Source organism: Sorex fumeus, unplaced genomic scaffold (genome assembly GCF_029834395.1).
Source record: "Sorex fumeus unplaced genomic scaffold, SorFum_2.1 ptg000030l, whole genome shotgun sequence".
Lineage (NCBI taxonomy): Eukaryota > Metazoa > Chordata > Mammalia > Eulipotyphla > Soricidae > Sorex > Sorex fumeus.
The window spans coordinates 8,222,504-8,243,159 of NW_026606087.1; the positions used below are offsets into that span (position 1 = coordinate 8,222,504).

Below are 20,656 nucleotides of genomic sequence, written 5' to 3' on the forward strand. Positions count from 1 at the left end.
TCTTCTCAAATGAGATTTGCTTGTTTGGAAAGAGACCAAAACATTCCAGACAGTCTGCAAAGATGCCGGAAAGATTGCCACAGAGTTGGGGCTGGGCTATGGAACTCAAAACTCCAGGGCATGCATCAAGGTTCATGAGGATGCCAGCATTTCAGGTCAACTGAAGAGAAATCACTTGACTTCCCAGAGCTGACAGGAATCCAGTGCTGACTGACTCCCTTCAGAGCCTGTGCCTCTGAGCACTGAGCCAGGAATAAGCCCCAAACATTGCCAGGTATAGCCCCAAATCCACAACAACAACAATAATAATGATGAAATAAATTTAATAAATGTAAATACTTTAAAGGTAAAGGCCCTCCCGTTGATCGTCGATTTGCTCGAGCGGGCCCAGTAACGTCTCCATTGGAGACTTTGTTGTTACTGTGTCTGGCATATCGAATACTCTCGGTAGCTTGAAGATATAAAATTATGCTGCAAATTTTATTAGCATAACATTGCTAGGTTTTAAAAATACCATAAATACCATTGGTGGAGCTCATGTTCACCGCGAGCACGTGCTTTGTATGTAGAAGACCCAGGTTCAGTCCCAAGCACTCCACCCCACATGGTCCCCTGAGCAACCCCAGCAGTCATCCCTGAGCACCAGAACAAAACAAGACAAAATCTATCAGTCTCTTTTTCTACCGAGATTCTCAAACTTCTTTGACTTACCTGCACTTTTTCAGGAATAGATAGATAGATAGATAGATAGATAGATAGATAGATAGATAGATAGATAGATAGAGATAACTCACGGTGCCCTGTAAATCCACCTTCTTTAAGCAACTAAACAAAAAGATACTCCCCAATTGCACCTGAAGCAACAACTGCCCCCATGAATCCTTCCAGTTCTCCCAGAGGATGGTAATGCCCCCTGGGAAACACTGTTCTACATCAACCAATATTCCATTCTCTTATGTCTTTGCATGGGCTGCAGCAATAGCACAGTGGGTAGGGCATTTGCCTTGCAGGCAGCCAACCCTGGTTCATTTCCTCTGACCTTCTCGGAGAGCCCAGCAAGCTACCGAGAGTATCCCACCCACGCACCAGAGCCTGGCAAGCTCCCGGTGGCGGCGTATTCAATATGCCAAAAACAGTAACAACAAGTCTCACAATGCAGATGTGCCCGCTTGAGCAAATCGATGAACAATGGGGGGGGGGGGGGGGGGGGGCGGGGAACGTGCTATACTGCTATGTCTTTGCATTGAGTTAGAAATGTTTTGTTTTTGTTTTTGTTTTTTGGTTTTTGGGTCACACCCAGCAATACACAAGGGGTAATTCCTGGCTCTGCACTCAGGGGACCATATGAGATGCTGGGAACTGAACCCGGGTCGACCGCATGCAAGGCAAACGCTGTGCTATCGCTCCAGCCCCGAGTTAGAAATGTTTTATGGAAAGGATTCCATGGCATACTTTATGGCATATTTTCTTTACTTCCCCTTAAGCACACATACACAATTACATTGCTATTTTTATTAAGCACCAAGAAACTTCACCACTACAATCAAACCAGCTCTTCCTTAATTACCAAAGACTACCTAATGGTTAAATCCAAAGACAACTTCTCCCTCATCACCCTCAATTTCTCAGTAACATCTAACACCACTAGTCCCAGTTCAGACTGTTCAGGCTCAGCTTCCTTCCACCAAATCTACTTCCTCTTCCTGCTACCAAAACAAACCCAGGGTTCTGCCCTCAGCCCTCACTTCTCCCATTACAGTTTCATCCTCCCTGATCTAATTGTCTCACAGGCCTTCCCATCTCTCTCTTCAGCCCTGGCCTCTCTATAGCACACTCGAGATGTGCATTTCCAGTTGAATGCAGAACATCCCCACAAGAACATTTCACTGGAAATGCCAAGTTCACCAAGCCCATTGCTGTACATCACATCCCCAATCCATCCATCCATCACACTACCATTGATCCACATACAATGTTCGGTGATCCCTTGGACCCTGGGATTTATTCAAGAAATATAAGTGTGTGTCAATATATGGAAATCAGTTAATGAAATATATCACATCAACAAATGAAAAAATATATATAATATCAGCAGACAGAGAAAAGCTTTGGATAAAACTCAACATCTATTTACTTTTTTCTATTTACTCTTAAAACTTTGATAAGGACCGGAGTGGTGATAGTACAGCAGGGAGGGCATTTGCCCTGTATGAGGCCAACCAGGGTTCGATCCCCGGCATCCATATTGTCCACTGAGCTCTGCCAAGAATAATTTCTGAGCCAGGAGTAACCCTAAATACCACCAGGTGTAACCCAAAAAGACAAATAATAGTAATAATAATAATTTTAAAAAATAATAAAATAAAATCTTGACAATAGGGCTGTGGAGATTGCTCAAAGGGCTGAAGAATATGCTTACATGCAGGAGTTCAGGTTTAATCCCTGTTATCACATAGTTCTGCCATATGATAGGGAATTATCCCCAAACACTTTCCAATGAGTAGCCACAGTACAATCACACGTGGCCCCAAAACAAAAGACAAAAAACCAAATCCTTTCAACAAAAAGGGGATTTGATACTTCGATACAGTAAAAGGCACAAACCCGCAGTTAATGTCATACCCAATGGCAAAAGTCTGAAAGTTTTTCTCCACGATCAGGAACAAGATGAAAATGCTCATGTTCACCACTGTAATTAACATACATAGTATTGGAAGTCCAAGTTACAGCCGTTAGGTAAAAGGAAGAAAAAGAAAAGGAATCCACACTGGGAAAGAAGTAGTAAAACTTCACTATCTTTAGATGATATGATAACAGATATAGAATGTCCTAAAACTAAAGAACTATTAAGACCAAAACAATAAAAAAAGACCACAAAATCAGTATTGATTTGTACAGCACCAACAAAAACCTATTACCTATTGTATTTCTATATACAGCAATGAACTAGAAAAGAAAAGAAAGCAAGAAAACTTTCTCATTTACAATTTCATAAAAAAGAATTTAGTACCAAGCAACACACTTATAGAAAGTGAAAAACCTGCAAATTTAAAGTGACTTCACTATTAAAAGAAATAGAGGAAGACATAGAAATGGAATGATATTCCATACTCATGGATTAGATAAATTAACATTACTGAAATGACTGTCCACCCAGAGCGTTATACAGAATCAAAGCAATCTCTATCAAAATCCCAGTGGTTTCTTCAAAGGAACAGAACAAGTGTTACTGAAATTTGAGTGGAACCACAAAGACTCCAATGCACATACAAAATTCTAAGCCAAGTGAAGAAGGGAGGCATTGGATTGTTTGATTTTATATTACACTATCCCCTCTCGGAGTGCCCGGCATGCTACCGGGAGTATCTCGCCCACATGGCAAAGCCTGGCAAGCTACCCGTGGCGTATTCAATATGCCAAACACAGTAACAAGTCTCACGATGTTACTGGGCCCACTCGAGCAAATCGATGAACAACTGGAGGACAGTGACAGTGACAGTAATATATTATACTATACAGCAACAGCAAAACTGTGTGGTACTAAAAGCAGACACACAACCCAGTGGAATATAATTGAGAACTCAGAAATCCTCACATGAACAATTAATTATTAGAAAGAAACTGTGATCATGAAATAGAAAAAGAAGTCTTTAACAAATGCTACTGGAGGGCCAGAACAATAGTATAGCAGGTAGGGTATTTGTCTTGCATATGACCAACCCTGGGTTTGATCCCCAGCATCCCATCTTGGTTGCATGAGCACCAACTAGAGTAATTTCTAAGCTCAGAATCAGGAGTTACTCCTGAGCACTGCTAAGTGTGGTTTAAAAACAAAACAACAACAACAAAATGCTGTTGGAAAACTGGATAGGCATAGACAAAAGAGGGAGGTTGGATCACTACCACACCATACATATGAGTTCATTTGAAATATATTAAAGACTTGAATACTGGACTTGAAATTGTAAAACACATTAAAGAATACATAGGCAAAACGCTCCATGTTATTGTCACTAAGGATGCCCTTGCAGATTCGACTCCAAAGGCAAGAGAAGCAATAGCAAAAATGAACAAGTAGTATTACAACAAACTAAACGCTTCTGCCTAGTAAAAGAAACTACCATAAAAGCAAATGACAACCTGTTGAGTGGGAGAAATTATCTGCACACCCTATATCTGAAAAAAGGGCTTACATCCAAGATACTTAAAGAACTCATAAAAGTCATCAGAAGAAAAACAAAAAAAAAATTTAATCGAGGATAATAATTAAAGGGAAATTTCACCAAGAAGACATATAGATAGCCAACAGCACATTAAAAATGCTGATTATTGGGGCTGGAGTGATAGCACAGCAGGTAGGACGTTTGCCTTGCACGCGGCTGACCCGGGTTCAATTCCCAGCATCCCATATAGTCCCCTGAGCACCGCCAGGAGTAATTCTGAGTACAGAGCCAGGAGTTAACCTCTGTGCATCGCTGAGTGTGACCCAAAAAGAAAAAAAAATGCTGATTATTGTTTATTACTGGGAAATTCAAACCAAAACAATGAGCTATACCTCAAATCTGTTTAGAATAGTTTATACCAAAAAGAGCAGAAACAACTGTTCACAGGGACATGAAGAAAAAGGAAGCCTTACTCATCATGGGTGGGAATATAAACTGGGAATGTAAACTGTTTTCTAAAAAAAATTGAAAACAGATTTAACATATGATCCAGCAATTCCATTCCTAGGTACCTAACCCAAGAATACAAAAACACTAATCCAAAAGGACACCTTCACACTTATATTCATTGCACACTTGCATTCTTTCTATGATCTAGGATCTAAAAATAATACAAGTGTCCAAAACAATAAATGGACAAAAGAAGATATGATTTTGATTCTTTTTTTAATATTTGATCATAAAAAAAATTATCATCACAGAATTGGTAGAGATAGGTATTAGCAATAGTCATCTTTTATGGTTAAGGAAACTATAGCAAAAACAAATTAGGTAAGTTTCCCAAGGTTACGCAGCTAAAGAATAGTGATTAAGACAGAATTCAAATCCAGGAAATCTGACTCCAATCCCCTGCTCTTAACCAGGGAATGGAAATTATAGTCCATAAATTAAATCTACACAGCAGCCAAATTTGGCTCAGAGCATGCTTCTGAATACCCATGAGCTAAAAATAGTTTCATGCTTTTTAAGTGACTATGGGGGGGAGGGGAGAGGGAGAGAATCAAAGGAATAATATATCATGACTGATGGAAAGTATATAAAATTTAAATTACAACATCCATTTTATTGAAGTACAGTATAGGGCTGTTTTCCGGCCCTAACAGCAGAGCCAAAGACTTTTATAGCTAACGGTGACCCACAAAACCTCAAATATTTACCACCTGGACCTTACTGAAAAAGTTTAAGATCCTGCTTTTCACTGCTTTATTATATTGCCTCTCTTAAAAAGCATTCCCTGATCCCTGATGCCCTGACATCCCCTGAACAGGAATAAATCTTTCCCGTCTCTGTATCTGAGGGAGATTTGCAGCTCTCCTACAAGAGGAGAATTTTGCTTTAAACTTGACCTTTTCCCACCACTTCCAGGGGACTGCAAATTCCTTGAAGGCAGTAGGTAAAAAGACTTACTGATTCTGGTAGCACAGTGTGAACTTTTAAACACATGAACATGAGTGTCAGAAGTCAGAGTAGACCTTACATTAGCAGCATCAGCAACAAAGGCACCTTCAAATATTACTGGATGGTGTATAAATTGGTAACAAGGAAAATCCAAAATGTAGGGATTCGGGGTCACATGTTATTTTCTGGATATTTTCAGACAGGATGGGTCTAACTCTCTACATTGCTATAGTTATAGTTGAATTCATCCTTTTGTCCAAAAAGTCTCTCCTTTTGGTACAAGTCATCACATGACATCTCTCCACTGGCAGGGCCCAGAGAGACAGTACAAGGGTTAAGGTCCATGCCCAGCATGCATCCAACCCCACTTCAAGTCCTGGTACCACACCGGCCTGTAAGGAAGGTCGGGTGCAACCTCCTTAAGGGCTCGCACTAAAACTACCAGCGTGGTCAGCTGAGAATCCCCAACCCTCTATCAAGCACCCCTTGAGAGACCTTACTAAACTTTTTAAAACTTGAAAACACCTCTCTACTTGCACACACACTTGAGTGATGTCCAAGGAAAACATACAAGACCCAGAATGTGTTTCAAGGTTATTACTGAGAAATACTATTCTTGGTTCAGAAAGATAGCACAGCAAGTAGGGCACTTGCCTTACATGCAGCTGACCAATGTTCAATCCCCAGCACCTTACATAGTCCCCTGGGCCCCACCAGGAGTGGCCTCTGAGCACAGAGCCAGGAGTGACCTCTGAGCACCACTGAGTGTGACCCAAAATATAAATAAAGGCAATTCTTATTTTAGAGCCCAGAATAACTTTTTACCACATTTTCTAAATGAAAAAGAACATTTGCATACTTTGTTCTTAATTTCCCAGAGCTCTTAAAAGAAAAAAAATATGGAATAAGGTTTTCTGTGCTGCCGTACTGTCCTCAAAATTTTAAATGTAATATATGCTTATTACAATAAATTTAGAATGGATTAATATCATGCAAAAATAAAATCAGGGGAATGCGAGAGACAATAGAGCAGGTAGGGTGCTTGCCTTGCATGAGGCAGACCCCAAGTTCATCTTCAGAACTACATGGTTCCCCCCAGCACTGCCAAGAGTAATGTTAGAGCTCATAACAAATGGATAAGGGTTGTGAGATTCTACACTTGAAGGAATGTCTCAGTGCTTGGCATGTTGATGAGCATTCAGTAAATGGTTTAACTTTTCTGTCTACTCAATACTAACATGATCATGCAAAAACTTCCCAGAGCCACATCTTACCTCTTCAGGAACAATAATTAACGGATACTTGTCCTCCGACAAAAAGTTGAAAAGAACCCACACTTTGAATGCATCTTCTTCTGTAATAAGCAGGGGACTCTTTGTGAGGTTCTTTTTGACACAGAGGGTCCAACACATCCTATTGAATTCAATTTTGTCAAAGTTGTCTTGGACCTAAAAAGGAATGAGGAAAAAGTTTAATGAACCGGTCCACAATAGGCAGTATTGAAGCCAAGTATAACAGAAAGTTATAGCGGACTACAGGTTTCCATTTTAATCCATCCAATGAATCAATAACCATTTCCAAAGCACTTGCCATGGTACCATATTTCTGACAGCTCAATTAAGAGTGCTGGAGTCAGAGAGATAGAGCACTAAGTAGGGCACTTGCCTTGCATGCGGCAGACCTGAGTTCAATTCCCGGCCCCACATATAGTCCCCCAATCTCTGCTAGGAGTGATCCCTGAGCAGAGAACCAGGTATAAGCCCTGAGTGCCTCTGGGTATGGACCATAAAAAAGAATACTGGAACCAGAGAGATAGTGCAGGGGTTAAGGGGCTTGCCTGGCACATAACTGAATCAGTTCGATCACCAGCACCACATATGGTTCCCCAATCTCAGCCAGAAGTGATCCTTGAGCATAGCTAGGGGTAAGTTTTAAGCACAGGTGTAGCCCAGAAACCAAACAGATAAAAGGGGGAAAAGAGTATCATATATAAGAGTCAGACAGTTTAATGAACTGGAGGTTTTGCTTTGCACCAAGGAGACTGGATTTCCATTCCCAGTGTCTTGTGATTCACCAGAAGCAATTTCTGAGCATTGTCCAGGGGTAGCCTGAATGCTGTGGGGTAGCCCCTCCAAACAAACAAACAAAATTAAAGGAAACTATGTGATATTTAGGGATCTGAAGAATAGCACAGGGACTCATACTACCTTCCTGGCAAGTCATAACATTCAAACCCAGAGTCCCATGTGTGCCACGCACTCTGTGATTTGAGCCTGGCAGCTCTAATTTGTGAACCTGGCACCACAAGTGATTTTCAGCTGTGCCACTGACAGGTGTGTGTGGTGCCCACATAAAGGGGGTTGACCCCTGGCCAGTCCCATAATGAAAAGTCTGTGTGAGCACCATGGCCAGTAAGTGCAACCTCTGGTGAGGTGAGCATCGCAGCCAGCCTTAGAGTAGGCCATCACTGGAAGTTGTGTGCTCAATGAAGATTAAGAGTCCTCACCTTGGCAAATACATGAGTAAGTACTGCAAGTAAGGGAGCAACAAGACCAAGTCTGCAAGCACCATGACCTGGTGTGCAAGCCCCAGCCACTGAAAATGTGCAAGTACCACACCAGATGTGGATACAACTTCCAAGCCCTAGTAGCCACAACAACGGTGAAGGGAAGGAGAAGAGAAGGGATTTTTATAAACGCTATTTTTAGCCTAACAATGAAATAACATCAATCTGAACCACTTACCCGGTACATAAAATACTCGCTTGTGAAACAGTTCTCTTTCATGTGTACTAATTCTCTTCTAGACAGACTACCAAGCCTCATGGAACATAATAGGAGACCCATGCAGATACCTCTCCTTCACCTACCTCCTCAAGGAAGATACTTTATTGGGGGAAAACTAGCTTACTGAAATTCTAAAGAGAAAGCCCTGATAGTCACTCTTCAATCATGTATTAGCATTCCCTCAGGATCTACTTACCATGAGCCAAGTGCCAGGCTACAAATAAAAGACATAAGAATGAAAGAAACTTGACCTCCACATTCAAAATATTTTCAGTTATCAGTATACAAATGCAAATAGACAAATTTTAGCATGACAAATTTTAGTATATTTTAATAACTATTCATTCCACTGAAAGAAATTAGTATCTTTTTTCTTTTACAAGACTGTGGATGTTCTTATGTCCACAAGATCCTTCCTCCATGCTCCTAGGAAACCTTATTTCTACAGTTCAGGTCTAAGAAGTAGTTTGCACTGGACATTGTCTATTCCCTTTGTTTTTGTTTGTTTGTTTTTTTTTTTTTTGCTTTTTGGGTTACACCCGGCAATGCACAGGGGTTACTCCTGGCTCATGCAATCAGGAATTACTCCTGGAGGTACTCCAGGGACCATATGGGATGCTGAGAATCGAACCAGGGTCAGCAGTGTGCAAGGCAAACACCCTACCTGCTGTGCTATTGCTCCAGCACTTCATGGATTTTATTTTCATTTTTTATAATTTTATTTATTCAATCTCAGTGAGAGCAGTTACAAAGCCTTCGGGTCCAAGTCTCGGTCATAGAATGAAACACCCGTATCTTCACGAGTGCCCATTCTCCACCCCCAACAACCCCTATCCCACACCCTCCCCCTACCTGTGGGGCAGATGATTTCCACATTACTCTCTCTCTACTTTGATCACATTCAATATTTTGACACCAGACCCACCATTATTATTTGAGATTTTACCCCAACACTCAGATCTGCTGAAAAGGCAACAGTAGACAATTTGTTTTCTATTGCTGGTTATGGATAACACATGATGTCGTGTGGCTGCAGTAGTGGCCGCACAATTTTGAAATTCTGAAATTTTAACTCTTAAATATGGAGGGATTTCTGCCAAAACCTGCTGGGTTCCGAGATTTGCTCCTGAGTCCCTAGGATCATGGCTCTTAAGCTGTTTGATCAGGACCCAGAAAGGCCGTTCATGGGCGATGACTTGGGGTCACATTGAGGTAGGAGGACAGGACCAGCTCCGCCCACATCCCATGAGGCCCAAAATGTCTCATCACTGCGGGCCCAAACCTGACTGTCCAATGGCCTCTGGATAATGGTAGCCACTGAGCCACCAAGGGGGGGCAGGCGGAGTGACAACACCCTTTCCCCCCTGGGGTGGCCCCGGTGACAGTAACCTACTGTGGGGTCCAGACGCATTTCTGCCAAAAGCCACTGGGTTTCTAGATTTGTTCCTGAGTCTCTGGGATCATGGCCGTTAAGCAGCTTGATCAGGAACCAGAGAGGCCATTCGTGGGCGATGCCTTAAGGTCTCGTTGGGGTGGGGAGGACAGGACTGGCTCCACCCCCATCCCGTGAGGCCCTGCGTGTCTTGCCACTGTGGGCCCAAATCTGACTGTCCAGTGGCCACTGGAGGATGGCGGCCACTAGGCCGCCAGGGGGAACAGGCTAAGGCATGAAACCTATTCCCACCTGGGTTGGCCCAACACCAGCAACCTACAGCAGGGACTGGACGCATTTCTGCCAAAAGCCGCTGGGTTTTGAGATTTGTTTCTGAGTCTCTGGGATCATGGCCATTAAGCAGTTCAATCAGGAACCAGAGAGGCCACGCCTCCAATTATATAGCTGAGCCGGAGGTGTTTGTGGGTGTGTTTTCCACATACCTAACTTCGCCGTTTACTTTCTTGGTAAGCTTTGCTCCAGGTTTTTGGGGTCTGGCCAAAGGCACAGCAGCAATTCTGGGGTATCTGGAAGTCTGAAGGTGCCATCAGGCTGCTGATGCATTCACTTCACCTGCTGGCAGCACCATACCCCCTGTCATGTATTATTTTTGACTGGGATGGTCCAGTATTTATCGTCCTCCTTATTGTTATATTTTTAGTATGACACCTCCCAATCCCATCCATGTTGCAGCAAAAAGCAAAAGTTCATCTTCTCTTACAGCTGAGTAGTACTGTTTTGTGTATAAAAACCACAACTTTTTTTTTCAATGCTAGGAATCGAACCAAGGGCCTCACAAATGCAAAGCAACTCTGACCACTGAACTACATCCCCACCCCCCTAGCCCTACCACAACTTCTTCATCTACTCATCTGTTGTTGAGCTTAACTCCAGATCTTTTTTTGGTCTCCAGATCATAATGGATGTAAATCGCCCTGCAATGGACATAGGTGTGTATCTTCTCAATTTACTGGTTTTGAGTTCTTGGATAGACACCTAGGAGTTCTATTTGTAATTTTGTGAGAAATTTCCATACTGTTTTCTGTAGTGATGAACAGTTTATATTCCATCATCAGAAAGTGAGGGTTCCTTTTTCTCTATCTCCCTGTCAGCACTTGTTGTTTCTGGGTTTTGGTTTTCTGGCTGATTTTCACATGGGCCATTCTCTCTGGTGTCAGGTGATACCTCACTCTTCTGATTTCCACTTGCCTGATAATCCATAATGCTGGCAGTCTTTTGTGTGCTTGATGGCCTTCTGTATATCTTCTTTGGAGATGGGTCTGCTCAGTTCTTTTCACCATTTTTGGATAGAGCTGTTTGGTTTTTTTGTTGCTGAGTTTTTGTGTTTTAGATTAGAGAATAATTATTATCTGCTAGAGATATTTTATATGTAGATTAATTTTATATGTAAAGATATTTCATATAAAATTAGGAGGTAGCAGGTTAAAAGAACTAGAATACATGTTGCATATGTGTTCAGTCCCAGGTTCAGTCCTTAACACCACATGTACCCAGGCTCCACTGTAGTAGCCCACCCATCTCCCCCAACATGAAAACTAGCCCACATCTCCAAGGAATGTAGAGATAATTACAATATAATATGATAGATACTGAAATAGAGATAAACAGAGGATTCTGTGAGGACACTAACCTACCTGAGAGCATGTAGGTGAATTCCAAAGAGCCATCCAAACTCAATCAGAATAAGAATTGGGCTGGAGCAATAGCACAGCAGGTAGGGTATTTGCCTTGCACTTGACCCACCAAGGTTCGATTCCCAGCATCCCATATGGCCCCCCAGCACCGCCAGGAGCAATTCTGGAGTGCAGAGCCAGGTGTGACCCAAAAAGAAAAAAAAAAAAAGAATTGGATAAAGAGTGTAGAGTGTTCCACATGGAACAGAATGTGAGAAAGCACAAAGGCAGAAGAGCCACAGAAAAACTCCAGGAAGTTTAATGAGAACGGGGAACTTGATGCTTGAGGGTAATGTAAGTCATTCTTCATAGGCCCAAGAAACAGAAACAGAATTTACTGGAAAAAAAATATATAGTAAAACAGATCAAGTTCAGAGGCACAGCATAAGCTTTGCATGTATGAGGCCCTGGCTTTGATCCCTGGCATCTCAAAAACAAAACTCAGCAAAACTATTATACTAATAATAATACATAAACAACGAGTAACCTCAAAACAGAGAGTAACCAACAGAACAACTGGAACATCTAGGTTCAGAAACAAAGCTGCAGTTGAGGTTAGAACCACAACTGACTCTCACAGGAGCCACATGCTGGTGACACCAGGGCCACAGCACTTATCAGTGACCCAGTCCCAGATCCTTATGTCGCACTGCAGATCCAAAGTTCCATTGGCTAAGCCTGGCACGTTTCTCTGCTCTATCTCATGAGGGCCAGGAAACTGAGTATCTGAATTTTTCCATTGCTGAGGTATCAAGATAGGTCCTGTCCCCCACCAGGACACTATGGAATTTTCCAAACATGAGAAAACAAAGTTTAGAAGCTGGACAGACAAAAACTGAGAAAAGAGGTGGGGCAGGGGAGGAGGTGGGTGGACAGATAGTGCAAGTGTTAAGGGGCTTGCCTTACCACAGTTAGATTCCCCCAGCACTGCCAGGAGTGACCCCTGAGCACAGTCAAGTGTGGCCCCCAGAGGCTGGAGTCATAGCACAGCTGGTAAGGCATTTGCCTTGAACGCGGCCGACACGGGTTCGACTCCCAGCATCCCATGTGGTCGGTCCCCTGAGCACCAGCAGGAGTAATTCCTGAGTGCATGAGCCAGGAGTAACCCCTGTGCATTGCTGGGTGTGACCCAAAAAAGAAAAAAAAAAGCGTGGCCCCCAAACAAACAAACGCAAGGGAGCAGCATAAATCATCTGCCAGACTTAACGGGCATATTCTGCGCCAATACGGGAAGAGTACTAGAACACGCAGAGTGGGTGTCAGAACAATTTGAGCAAAAGCATTTCTGTTTCCAGAACTGCAACAATGCCATGCGTCCTGTAAGGAAGAAGTGGCAACTGGCTGCAAGGAGTTTTTCTTGCCAGCTGAGAAGAATGGTGGCTAGCAAACCAGTTCCCACCCTGTCCCCCACCTGGTACTGCTTCCCTTGCCCTCATCACAAACGCTTGATCACGTGAAGGGAAAGCTGCTGTTAACTGCTGCTTTGCTTTCTTTTTCATTTTTTGGCACTGTGATTTACTACTAATAATGGCAGAGTTTCACACATGAAATATTCCACACCTCATCTTCCACCAGTGTCAGCTTCCCTCCACCACTGTCCCAGTGTCATATTTCCCCATATCTGTCCTGTCCCCCAATCTCCTCTACAGTGATATGCCTCTTACTAAAAATCCGTTCTGTTTCTGTTGCCTTTGGGTCTTTGTTGTTTTCTAAGTGTATTTCTTTATATTCCACATATAAAAGAAACCATTCTCTCTGTCCCTGTCCTTCTGACTAACTTCACTCGGCACGGTACTGTCCAGGTCTATCCACACAGCAGCAAACTGCATGACTTCACCTTTGCTTATGGACAAGTAGTATTCCATTGTTTACTCTGACCAATTTCTTTATCCTGGCATCTGTTCTTGGATACTTGGGTCATTTCCGGATTTTGGCTATTGTGAATAATGCTTCTCTTTTTTGGCTTCTTTCCTTATTTCTTTAAAGTCTTTCATTGAGGACCTTGTATATGCTTAACATTTGGTATGCATTTTCTCACATTTATTAAACGTTGGATTAGCCCTTCAAGGATAAATGTACATCTTTATATATAACATATAATAAATCACATAAACTTATATAAGTCTATACTGTATTTTATGTATCAAGAATATAAGTTCAGAAAACAGCACCAAGTTCACACTGTTCATAAAGATCAATACCAGAATTTTTTTTTGCCTTTTTGGTTGGAAGGGGGTCACACTTGGTGATGCCTCGGAGTTACTCCTGGCTCTGCACTCAGAAATTACTTCTGGCAATGCTCAGGGGATCAAATAGGATGCCAGGAATAGAACCTGGGTCAGCACATGCAAGGCAAACACCCTACCTACTGTATCACTCTGGCCCCCAAAACCACAATTTTAACCACAGTTCCCGGCTATTGCTACACCAAACTGCTTGCAAAATCCAGAGGCTGGAGCACATCATGGGAGAGAAGAAATCTCTGCAGAACCAGTTTCAATGGCTACTACCAGTCTCTCTCTCTCTCTCTCTGTCTCTTTGTCTCTCTCTCTCTCTCTCTTTTTCTGTCTCTTTCTCTCTCTGTCTCTGTCTCTGTCTCTCTCTCCACCCACCAAAAGCACTAAGAGGAAGATACAGACACGGGGAGAAGACCATGTGCATGAAGCACACAGCTTTGCTCTGAGAAAGAAGTGGTTCTGCGTAGATTATGCGGTAGACTATGGGGTTCCTGAGGGGGAGTCGCTTTATGGCTGGAAAAGCAACATGAACAAATCACAAAAACATTTCATCTTAAGAAATAGGCTATACGAGAGCACCGGCAAGTTCCAGATGGAGTAGGCGCCGCATCCCGCCTCCCCCAGATGGAACCCTGGTGACCAGAAGCCTCTACAAACACAGCTAGAGTATGCGGGAACGAGGACTTTTTCTCAAAACCATCTCTCTATATACAAAGTGATCAATGAGAAGTAAACCACCCAATCTTTCTCCCTGAAAATCAGAGTTAAGTTTGGAGCATGGCCACAGCCCCAGAAACACAAGGACTCAATGCAGAAAACAGCAGCTTAGAGCAGAAAAGTGAACGGACGATGAGTTAACCCAGGCCATCATTTCTGCCCAGAGGGGAAAGGGTGTTGCCCCATTCGCCCTCTCTTCTCTGGAAAGAAGGATGGCGGCCGCATGGGAGCCTTGTGGACAGCAGGTATGAGCCGGGGGTGTGGGGGGCGACTAAAACTTCACGAGAAGGGGGGCATTCCGGTCCGTCCTTCACGCCCTACCGAGGTCAACAGTTGCCCCCCACGAGCGACTCCCCAGCACGGCCACAGTCCCAGAAGCACAAGGACTTAATGCAGAACCCGGCAGCTTGGAGCAGAAAAGTGAAAGGACTATGCGTTAATCCAGGCCATCAAGTCTGCCAGAGGGGAAAGGGTGTTGCCCCATTCGCCCTCTCTTCTCTGGAAAGAAGGATGGCGGCCGCATGGGAGCCATGTGGACAGCAGGTATGAGCCGGGGGTGTGGGGGCGACTAAAACCTCATGGGAAGGGGGGCGTTCCGGTCCGTCCTTCACGCCCTACCGAGGTCACCAGTTGCCCCCCACGAGCGGCTCTCCAGCACGGCCACAGCCCCAGAAGCACAAGGGCTTAATGCAGAACCCAGCAGCTTGGAGCAGAAAAGTGAAAGGTCTATGCGTTAATCCAGGCAATCATTTCTGCCCAGAGGGGAAAGGGTGTTGTTCCCTTCCGCCCTCCTCCCTCTGGAAAGAAAGATGGCGGCCACATGGGAGCCTTGTGGACAGCAGGTATGAGCCGGGGGTGTGGGGGCGACTAAAACCTCATGGGAAGAGGGGCGTTCTGGTCCGTCCTTCACGCCCTACCGAGGTCACCAGTTGCCCCCCACGAGCGGCTCTCCAGCACGGCCACAGTCCCAGAAGCACAAGGACTTAATGCAGAACCCGGCAGCTTGGAGCAGAAAAGTGAAAGGACTATGCGTTAATCCAGGCCATCAAGTCTGCCAGAGGGGAAAGGGTGTTGCCCCATTCGCCCTCTCTTCTCTGGAAAGAAGGATGGCGGCCGCATGGGAGCCTTGTGGACAGCAGGTATGAGCCGGGGGTGTGGGGGCGACTAAAACCTCATGGGAAGGGGGGCGTTCCAGTCCATCCTTCACGCCCTACCGAGGTCACCAGTCACCCCTCACGAGCGGCTCTCCAGCACGGCCACGGCCCCAGAAGCACAAGGACTTAATGCAGAACCCAGCAGCTTGGAGCAGAAAAGTGAACGGACTATGCGTTGATCCAGCCCATCAAGTCTGCCGGAGGGGAAAGGGTGTTGCCCCATTCGCCCTCTCCTCTCTGGAAAGAAAGATGGCGGCCACATGGGAGCCTTGTGGACAGCAGGTATGAGCCGGGAGTGTGGGGGCGACTAAAACCTCATGGGAAGGGGGGCGTTTCGGTCCGCCCTTCACGCCCTACCGAGGCCACCAGTTGCCCCCCGCGAGCGGCTCGCCAGCACGGCCAGGACTCCAGAACACAGAAACCAATTTCTTAACTATCTGACTTTCAGTAGAAATACTTCCAGGGTCAATAGGTAAAAGAGCAGAAATCCAAAACCAACATTTAATTCTTGAACCCAGCCGTAGAAAGCAAATCACTTCACAATGCTTTTTCAGCATGTCTGATTTGGGGGGGGGGGGTAAACTCTAAATAATAGTGGTGAATCTTTTATTGAAACAATGAATCTAATCAAAGCAGATAGAGTGTTAACTAGAATTCATCTGCCGCACAGGGACGGGGAGGGGTGGGGGGGTGGGGTTTTATTGGGGTTCTTCATGGTAAAAAATAAGTATTGGTAAAGGGAAATGTGTTTGATATTTGCATGACTGAGACATAAACCTGAAAGCTTTGTAACCTTTCCCACAGTGATTCAATAAATTAAAAAAAAAAAATAGGCTATAAGATAACCCCAACTGAGGGGCTTTCTGGGGGATGCAGGGTGCTCAGGAGGCCCAGAGGCTTTCCCAAGGATGATGGGGTCAACCATGTCAGAGATCCAATGCAAGGATCTGAGGAAGTGATGCTGCTCACGCCCTATGGGGCCACCCCAGCCACTTTCAGAGTCACATCTGAAGGTGCTTGGGGAGCCATGTGGTGTCATGGACTTGTACCAGGATTGGTGGCAGGTAAAGCATGCACCTAAACCCTGTACTATCTCCCTGCGCACAACGGGGAGTTTTAGAGGAGAGATAAGAAACAGTGAATGCGGCAGGGACGGTCCACGCTTGTTGGAACAAACATATTCAACCATATTTGAGAACAGCCACAGCCACAGGAAGCAGTGGACAAACACAGGAAAGGAGAGGGGGGGAAAAAAACAACTGCTTGTGATGGACATCTTTAGTTAGAGTTCTGGCAAAGCATTTGGGTCGGGTGTTCATGACCCAAGTGGAGCTGCACACTAAGAGACAGATTCGTGAACCAGCACAGACTGAAGACAGCTGTGGGGCTCACGGGAGTTCAACATTCTGCACACATGCTTTACAAGCAGGGAACTGGAACCCAGAGCCATGAGTAGCCCCTAAGCACTGTCAGGTGTGGCCTTGCCCCCATGAAAATAAACAAAATATGAAGATAATGGAAGCCGACATAGTCAATGAAATAGAGAGAGGAGAGACAGGACATAAAGTGAGAAAAGAGACAAGATCAGAAAGAGGAATGCACTCCGTGATGGTGTGCCTGATTAAGCCCGGAACTGGATCTCACCACCAAGGAAGAAAAAAACAGAGGGAAAAAAATTGAGAATCTCAGAAATATTGAAATCCACAAAACAAGCAGAGGAAGAGAAATTGTGATGACTGAAAGAAGCAGTCAAAATAACAAGATGAACCACAGAGTCACGAAGACTGATTGAAGAAATGGTTTAAAAGGTTGTTGAATAGTGCCAAATGCTACAGAGAGACTAAGCGGTAGGCGTGCAGGAAGAGACCGCTGCCTGTGCAGTTCAGTAAGACAGTCCAGTCAAAGTTGTTTGGGTGAAAGACTCCAATGGGATCAGACACTGGACCAATCCTCCTTAAATTGCTTGTCTGAGAAATAAGAGGTAAAGTTTTCGTCCAAATGTAATAATTTTCATTTGACTGATTCTTTCTCTAAAATCTAAGTTAGTATTCATTTTTTAGGGAGAGTGAGGTAGTGTGCGGGGAATCAAATCCAGAGTCACATACACATGAAGCCCCTAACCCTTCTAATCTATTATTTATTCTCTAGTCATAGTCAAAGGTAAAAACATAGTCAAAGGTAGCAGCGTCCTCTCATTGTTCATCGATTTGCTCAAGCAGGCACCAGTAACATCTCCATTGTGAGACTTGTTGTTACTGTTTTGGGCATATTGAGTATGCCACAGGGAGCTTGTGAGGCTCTGCCGTGCAGGCGGGATACTCTCGGTAGCTTGCCGGGCTCTCCAAGAGGGGCGGAGGAATCAAACCCGGGTCAGCCGCGAACAAGGCTAATGCCCTACCCACTGTGCTATAGCTCCAGTAAAGGTAAAAGGTAAAAACATCGGGTCATATGGAAGTTCAACTTCTAAGCTGAACTTCTTCATTTTTTTTTTTTAGGAATGTCCATATTGTTTTCTAAAAAAGCTGGACCAGTCAGCATTCCCACCAGCAATGAGTGAGAGTCCCCACATCCACACCAGCACTCGCTGTTCTTGTTCTTTCTGATGTGTGCTAGTCTCTGTGGTGTGAGATGACATCTCATCATTGTTTTGATTAGCATTTCTCTGATGTTTAGTGGTGTAGAACATTCTTTCATGTGCCTTTTGGCCATTTATATTTCTCCTTTGTTTGGGGGCATTTTGGAGATTTTTGTTTTTGTTTTCATTTGGCTTTTTGAGTCCCTCCCAGTGATGCTCAAGAGTCAGTCCTGGCTCTGCACTTAGGAGTTACTACTGGTAGTGCTTGGCGACCATATGGAATGCAAGGAGTCAAACTTAGGTTGGCCACATACAAGGTAAATGCCCAATCCACTGTACTATCATTCCAGCCCCGTATTTCTTCTTTGAGGAAGTTTCTGTTCATTTCTGCATCTCATTTTTTGATTGGATTGGATATTTTTTTCTTGTGAAGTTCTATGAGACAGGTTGGAAGGCCTGTGGGATGGGTTGTGGCAGGAGGGAAACCGAGGACATTAGTGGTAGGAAAAGTACACTGGTGAAGGGATGGGTGTTGGAACATGGTGTGGCTGAAACCCAATCGTGAACTGTATATCTGTGTATTTCATGGTGACTCCGTTTTTAAAAATAATTAAACAATCTTTAAAGCATATTCAATGTTAAATGATGTTATTTACATGTGTTAAAATATAGACAATTATGATCATTCAACATGATGAAGCATAGACTTTGCAAGCAGGAGAAACGGTGGAACATCACCAGGTAAGGCTAAGACTGCCCCTCCCCCCCAAAAAAAAAGTACAAAATGAAGTTATATATGAAAATCTACACCAACATCACACTTACTGGTGAAAGTAAAAAGCTTTTCAGAGTAAGGATACCCACACTCATCACTTCTGTTCAATGTAGCACTGAAAGTCCTAGTTAAAGTAATTTGAGCTTCCCTTGCAACTGAACCATCAGCCTGAGTAGTCAATTCTGGGAGGGAGAGAGGGAAGGAGGGAGGGAGGGAAGAAAGAAAGAAAGAAAGAAAGAAAGAAAGAAAGAAAGAAAGAAAGAAAGATGAAGATTCAGATGTATTTTATAAGAGAAATCTGAAAAGGAAATTTAAAAAATAATTGCATTCACAACAGTATCAAAGAATAAAACTCTTAGGTAACAGAGGAGTAAAAATACTATACGTAGAAAATTACAAAATGCCGATTTTAAAGAATGAATAACTTTTTGGGCCAAAGAAATAGCACAGTGGTTCAGGTGCTTGCCTGTATTAAATCTGTATTCAATACCCAGCACCCCAGATGATCCTTTGAAATTGCCAAGAGTTATCCCTGAGCACAAGCCAGGAGAGTCCTCTGGAAAGACACAAATAAGAAAAGACACAAACAAACAAACAACAAAAAAGGATTTGTTTTGGGACCACATTCAACAGTGTTAGCAGCATATGAGGATAGTAATTTCATCTTTTCTATTTTCTGTCTTTTTTATGACACTCATCCCAGTTGAGTATGAAACATGGTATCATCCTGTGCTTTCACCTGAACAGAGGTAATGTAAAACAGTTTTCAAAGTGGTTGCAGTTTGGGGAAGGAAGCCTTCCAAGGGCAGTGTAAAGCCTGAGAGCCACTCCTGGCAATATTGGGCCAACTAGTCTGGGCAGTTCATTGTCAAGACGCCACTAAACACCCCCAGGCTGATCAGGGTGCTGCTGTCCTAGGGGCCATACCTAGTGAAACCCAGAGGGTTTGGCATCCACCAGCAGAGGTGCTCAGGGAGCTATATGATGCCAGGATCCAACTTGAGGCTTGCCGTGAGCTATTTTACTACTTTGTCAAAGTACTTTTTAAACTATCCTTAGTATTACAGAGATAACACAGGTTATTGTAGAAAATTAAAGGGGAGAAAGGAACTTGTCGAGAAAATACATCCCACCTACAATTTTACCATCTAAAGGCTGTCACTGATAACATTTTGATCCATTTACACTGAGTATTTTTTTAAATGGGGGGAGAGGGAGAGCATGTATCATTGTTTAAGTTGGCATCAACACAGAACAATTTCCCAAGTCATTCCAACTTTTTTAAATACAAATTAGTAAGATTAAATTGTTATCTGATTCTTATTCTCTTTTGAGGGCAGACTTTTTTTTCATTTTTTATAATTTTAGTTATTGAATCACCGTGAGAGCAGTTACAAAGCTTTCAGGTTTAAGTCTTGGTCATACAATGAAACACGCATACCTTCACCAGTGCCCATTCTGCACCACCAAAAACCCTAGTATACCCCCATCCCACACCCTCCCCCTAACTGTGGGTCAGATGATTTCCACATTACTCTCTCTCTACTTTGATTACATTCAATATTTTGACACCAGACCCACCATTATTATTTGGGATTTTACCCCAACACTCAGATCTGCTGAAAAGGCCAACAGTAGACAATTTGTTTTCTATTGCCGGTTATG

At 43.6% G+C, this 20,656-nt stretch overlaps 1 protein-coding gene across 2 annotated transcripts in view; it reads right to left on the bottom strand.

Moving 5' to 3' along the window:
* Positions 1–20,656, bottom strand: part of SWAP70 (switching B cell complex subunit SWAP70) — an 84,734-nt gene that overhangs the window by 26,279 nt on the left and 37,799 nt on the right. Inside the window, exons 3-4 of one of the 2 annotated variants that reach the window (XM_056116025.1) lie at positions 8,604–8,621; positions 6,896–7,069 (exon numbers count right to left, since the gene is read on the bottom strand). In XM_056116025.1, coding sequence (XP_055972000.1) covers positions 6,896–7,069; positions 8,604–8,621 — 192 coding nt within the window. The remainder of the gene's footprint in view (positions 1–6,895; positions 7,070–8,603; positions 8,622–20,656) is intronic. The other variant, XM_056116026.1, reaches the window with a different exon arrangement.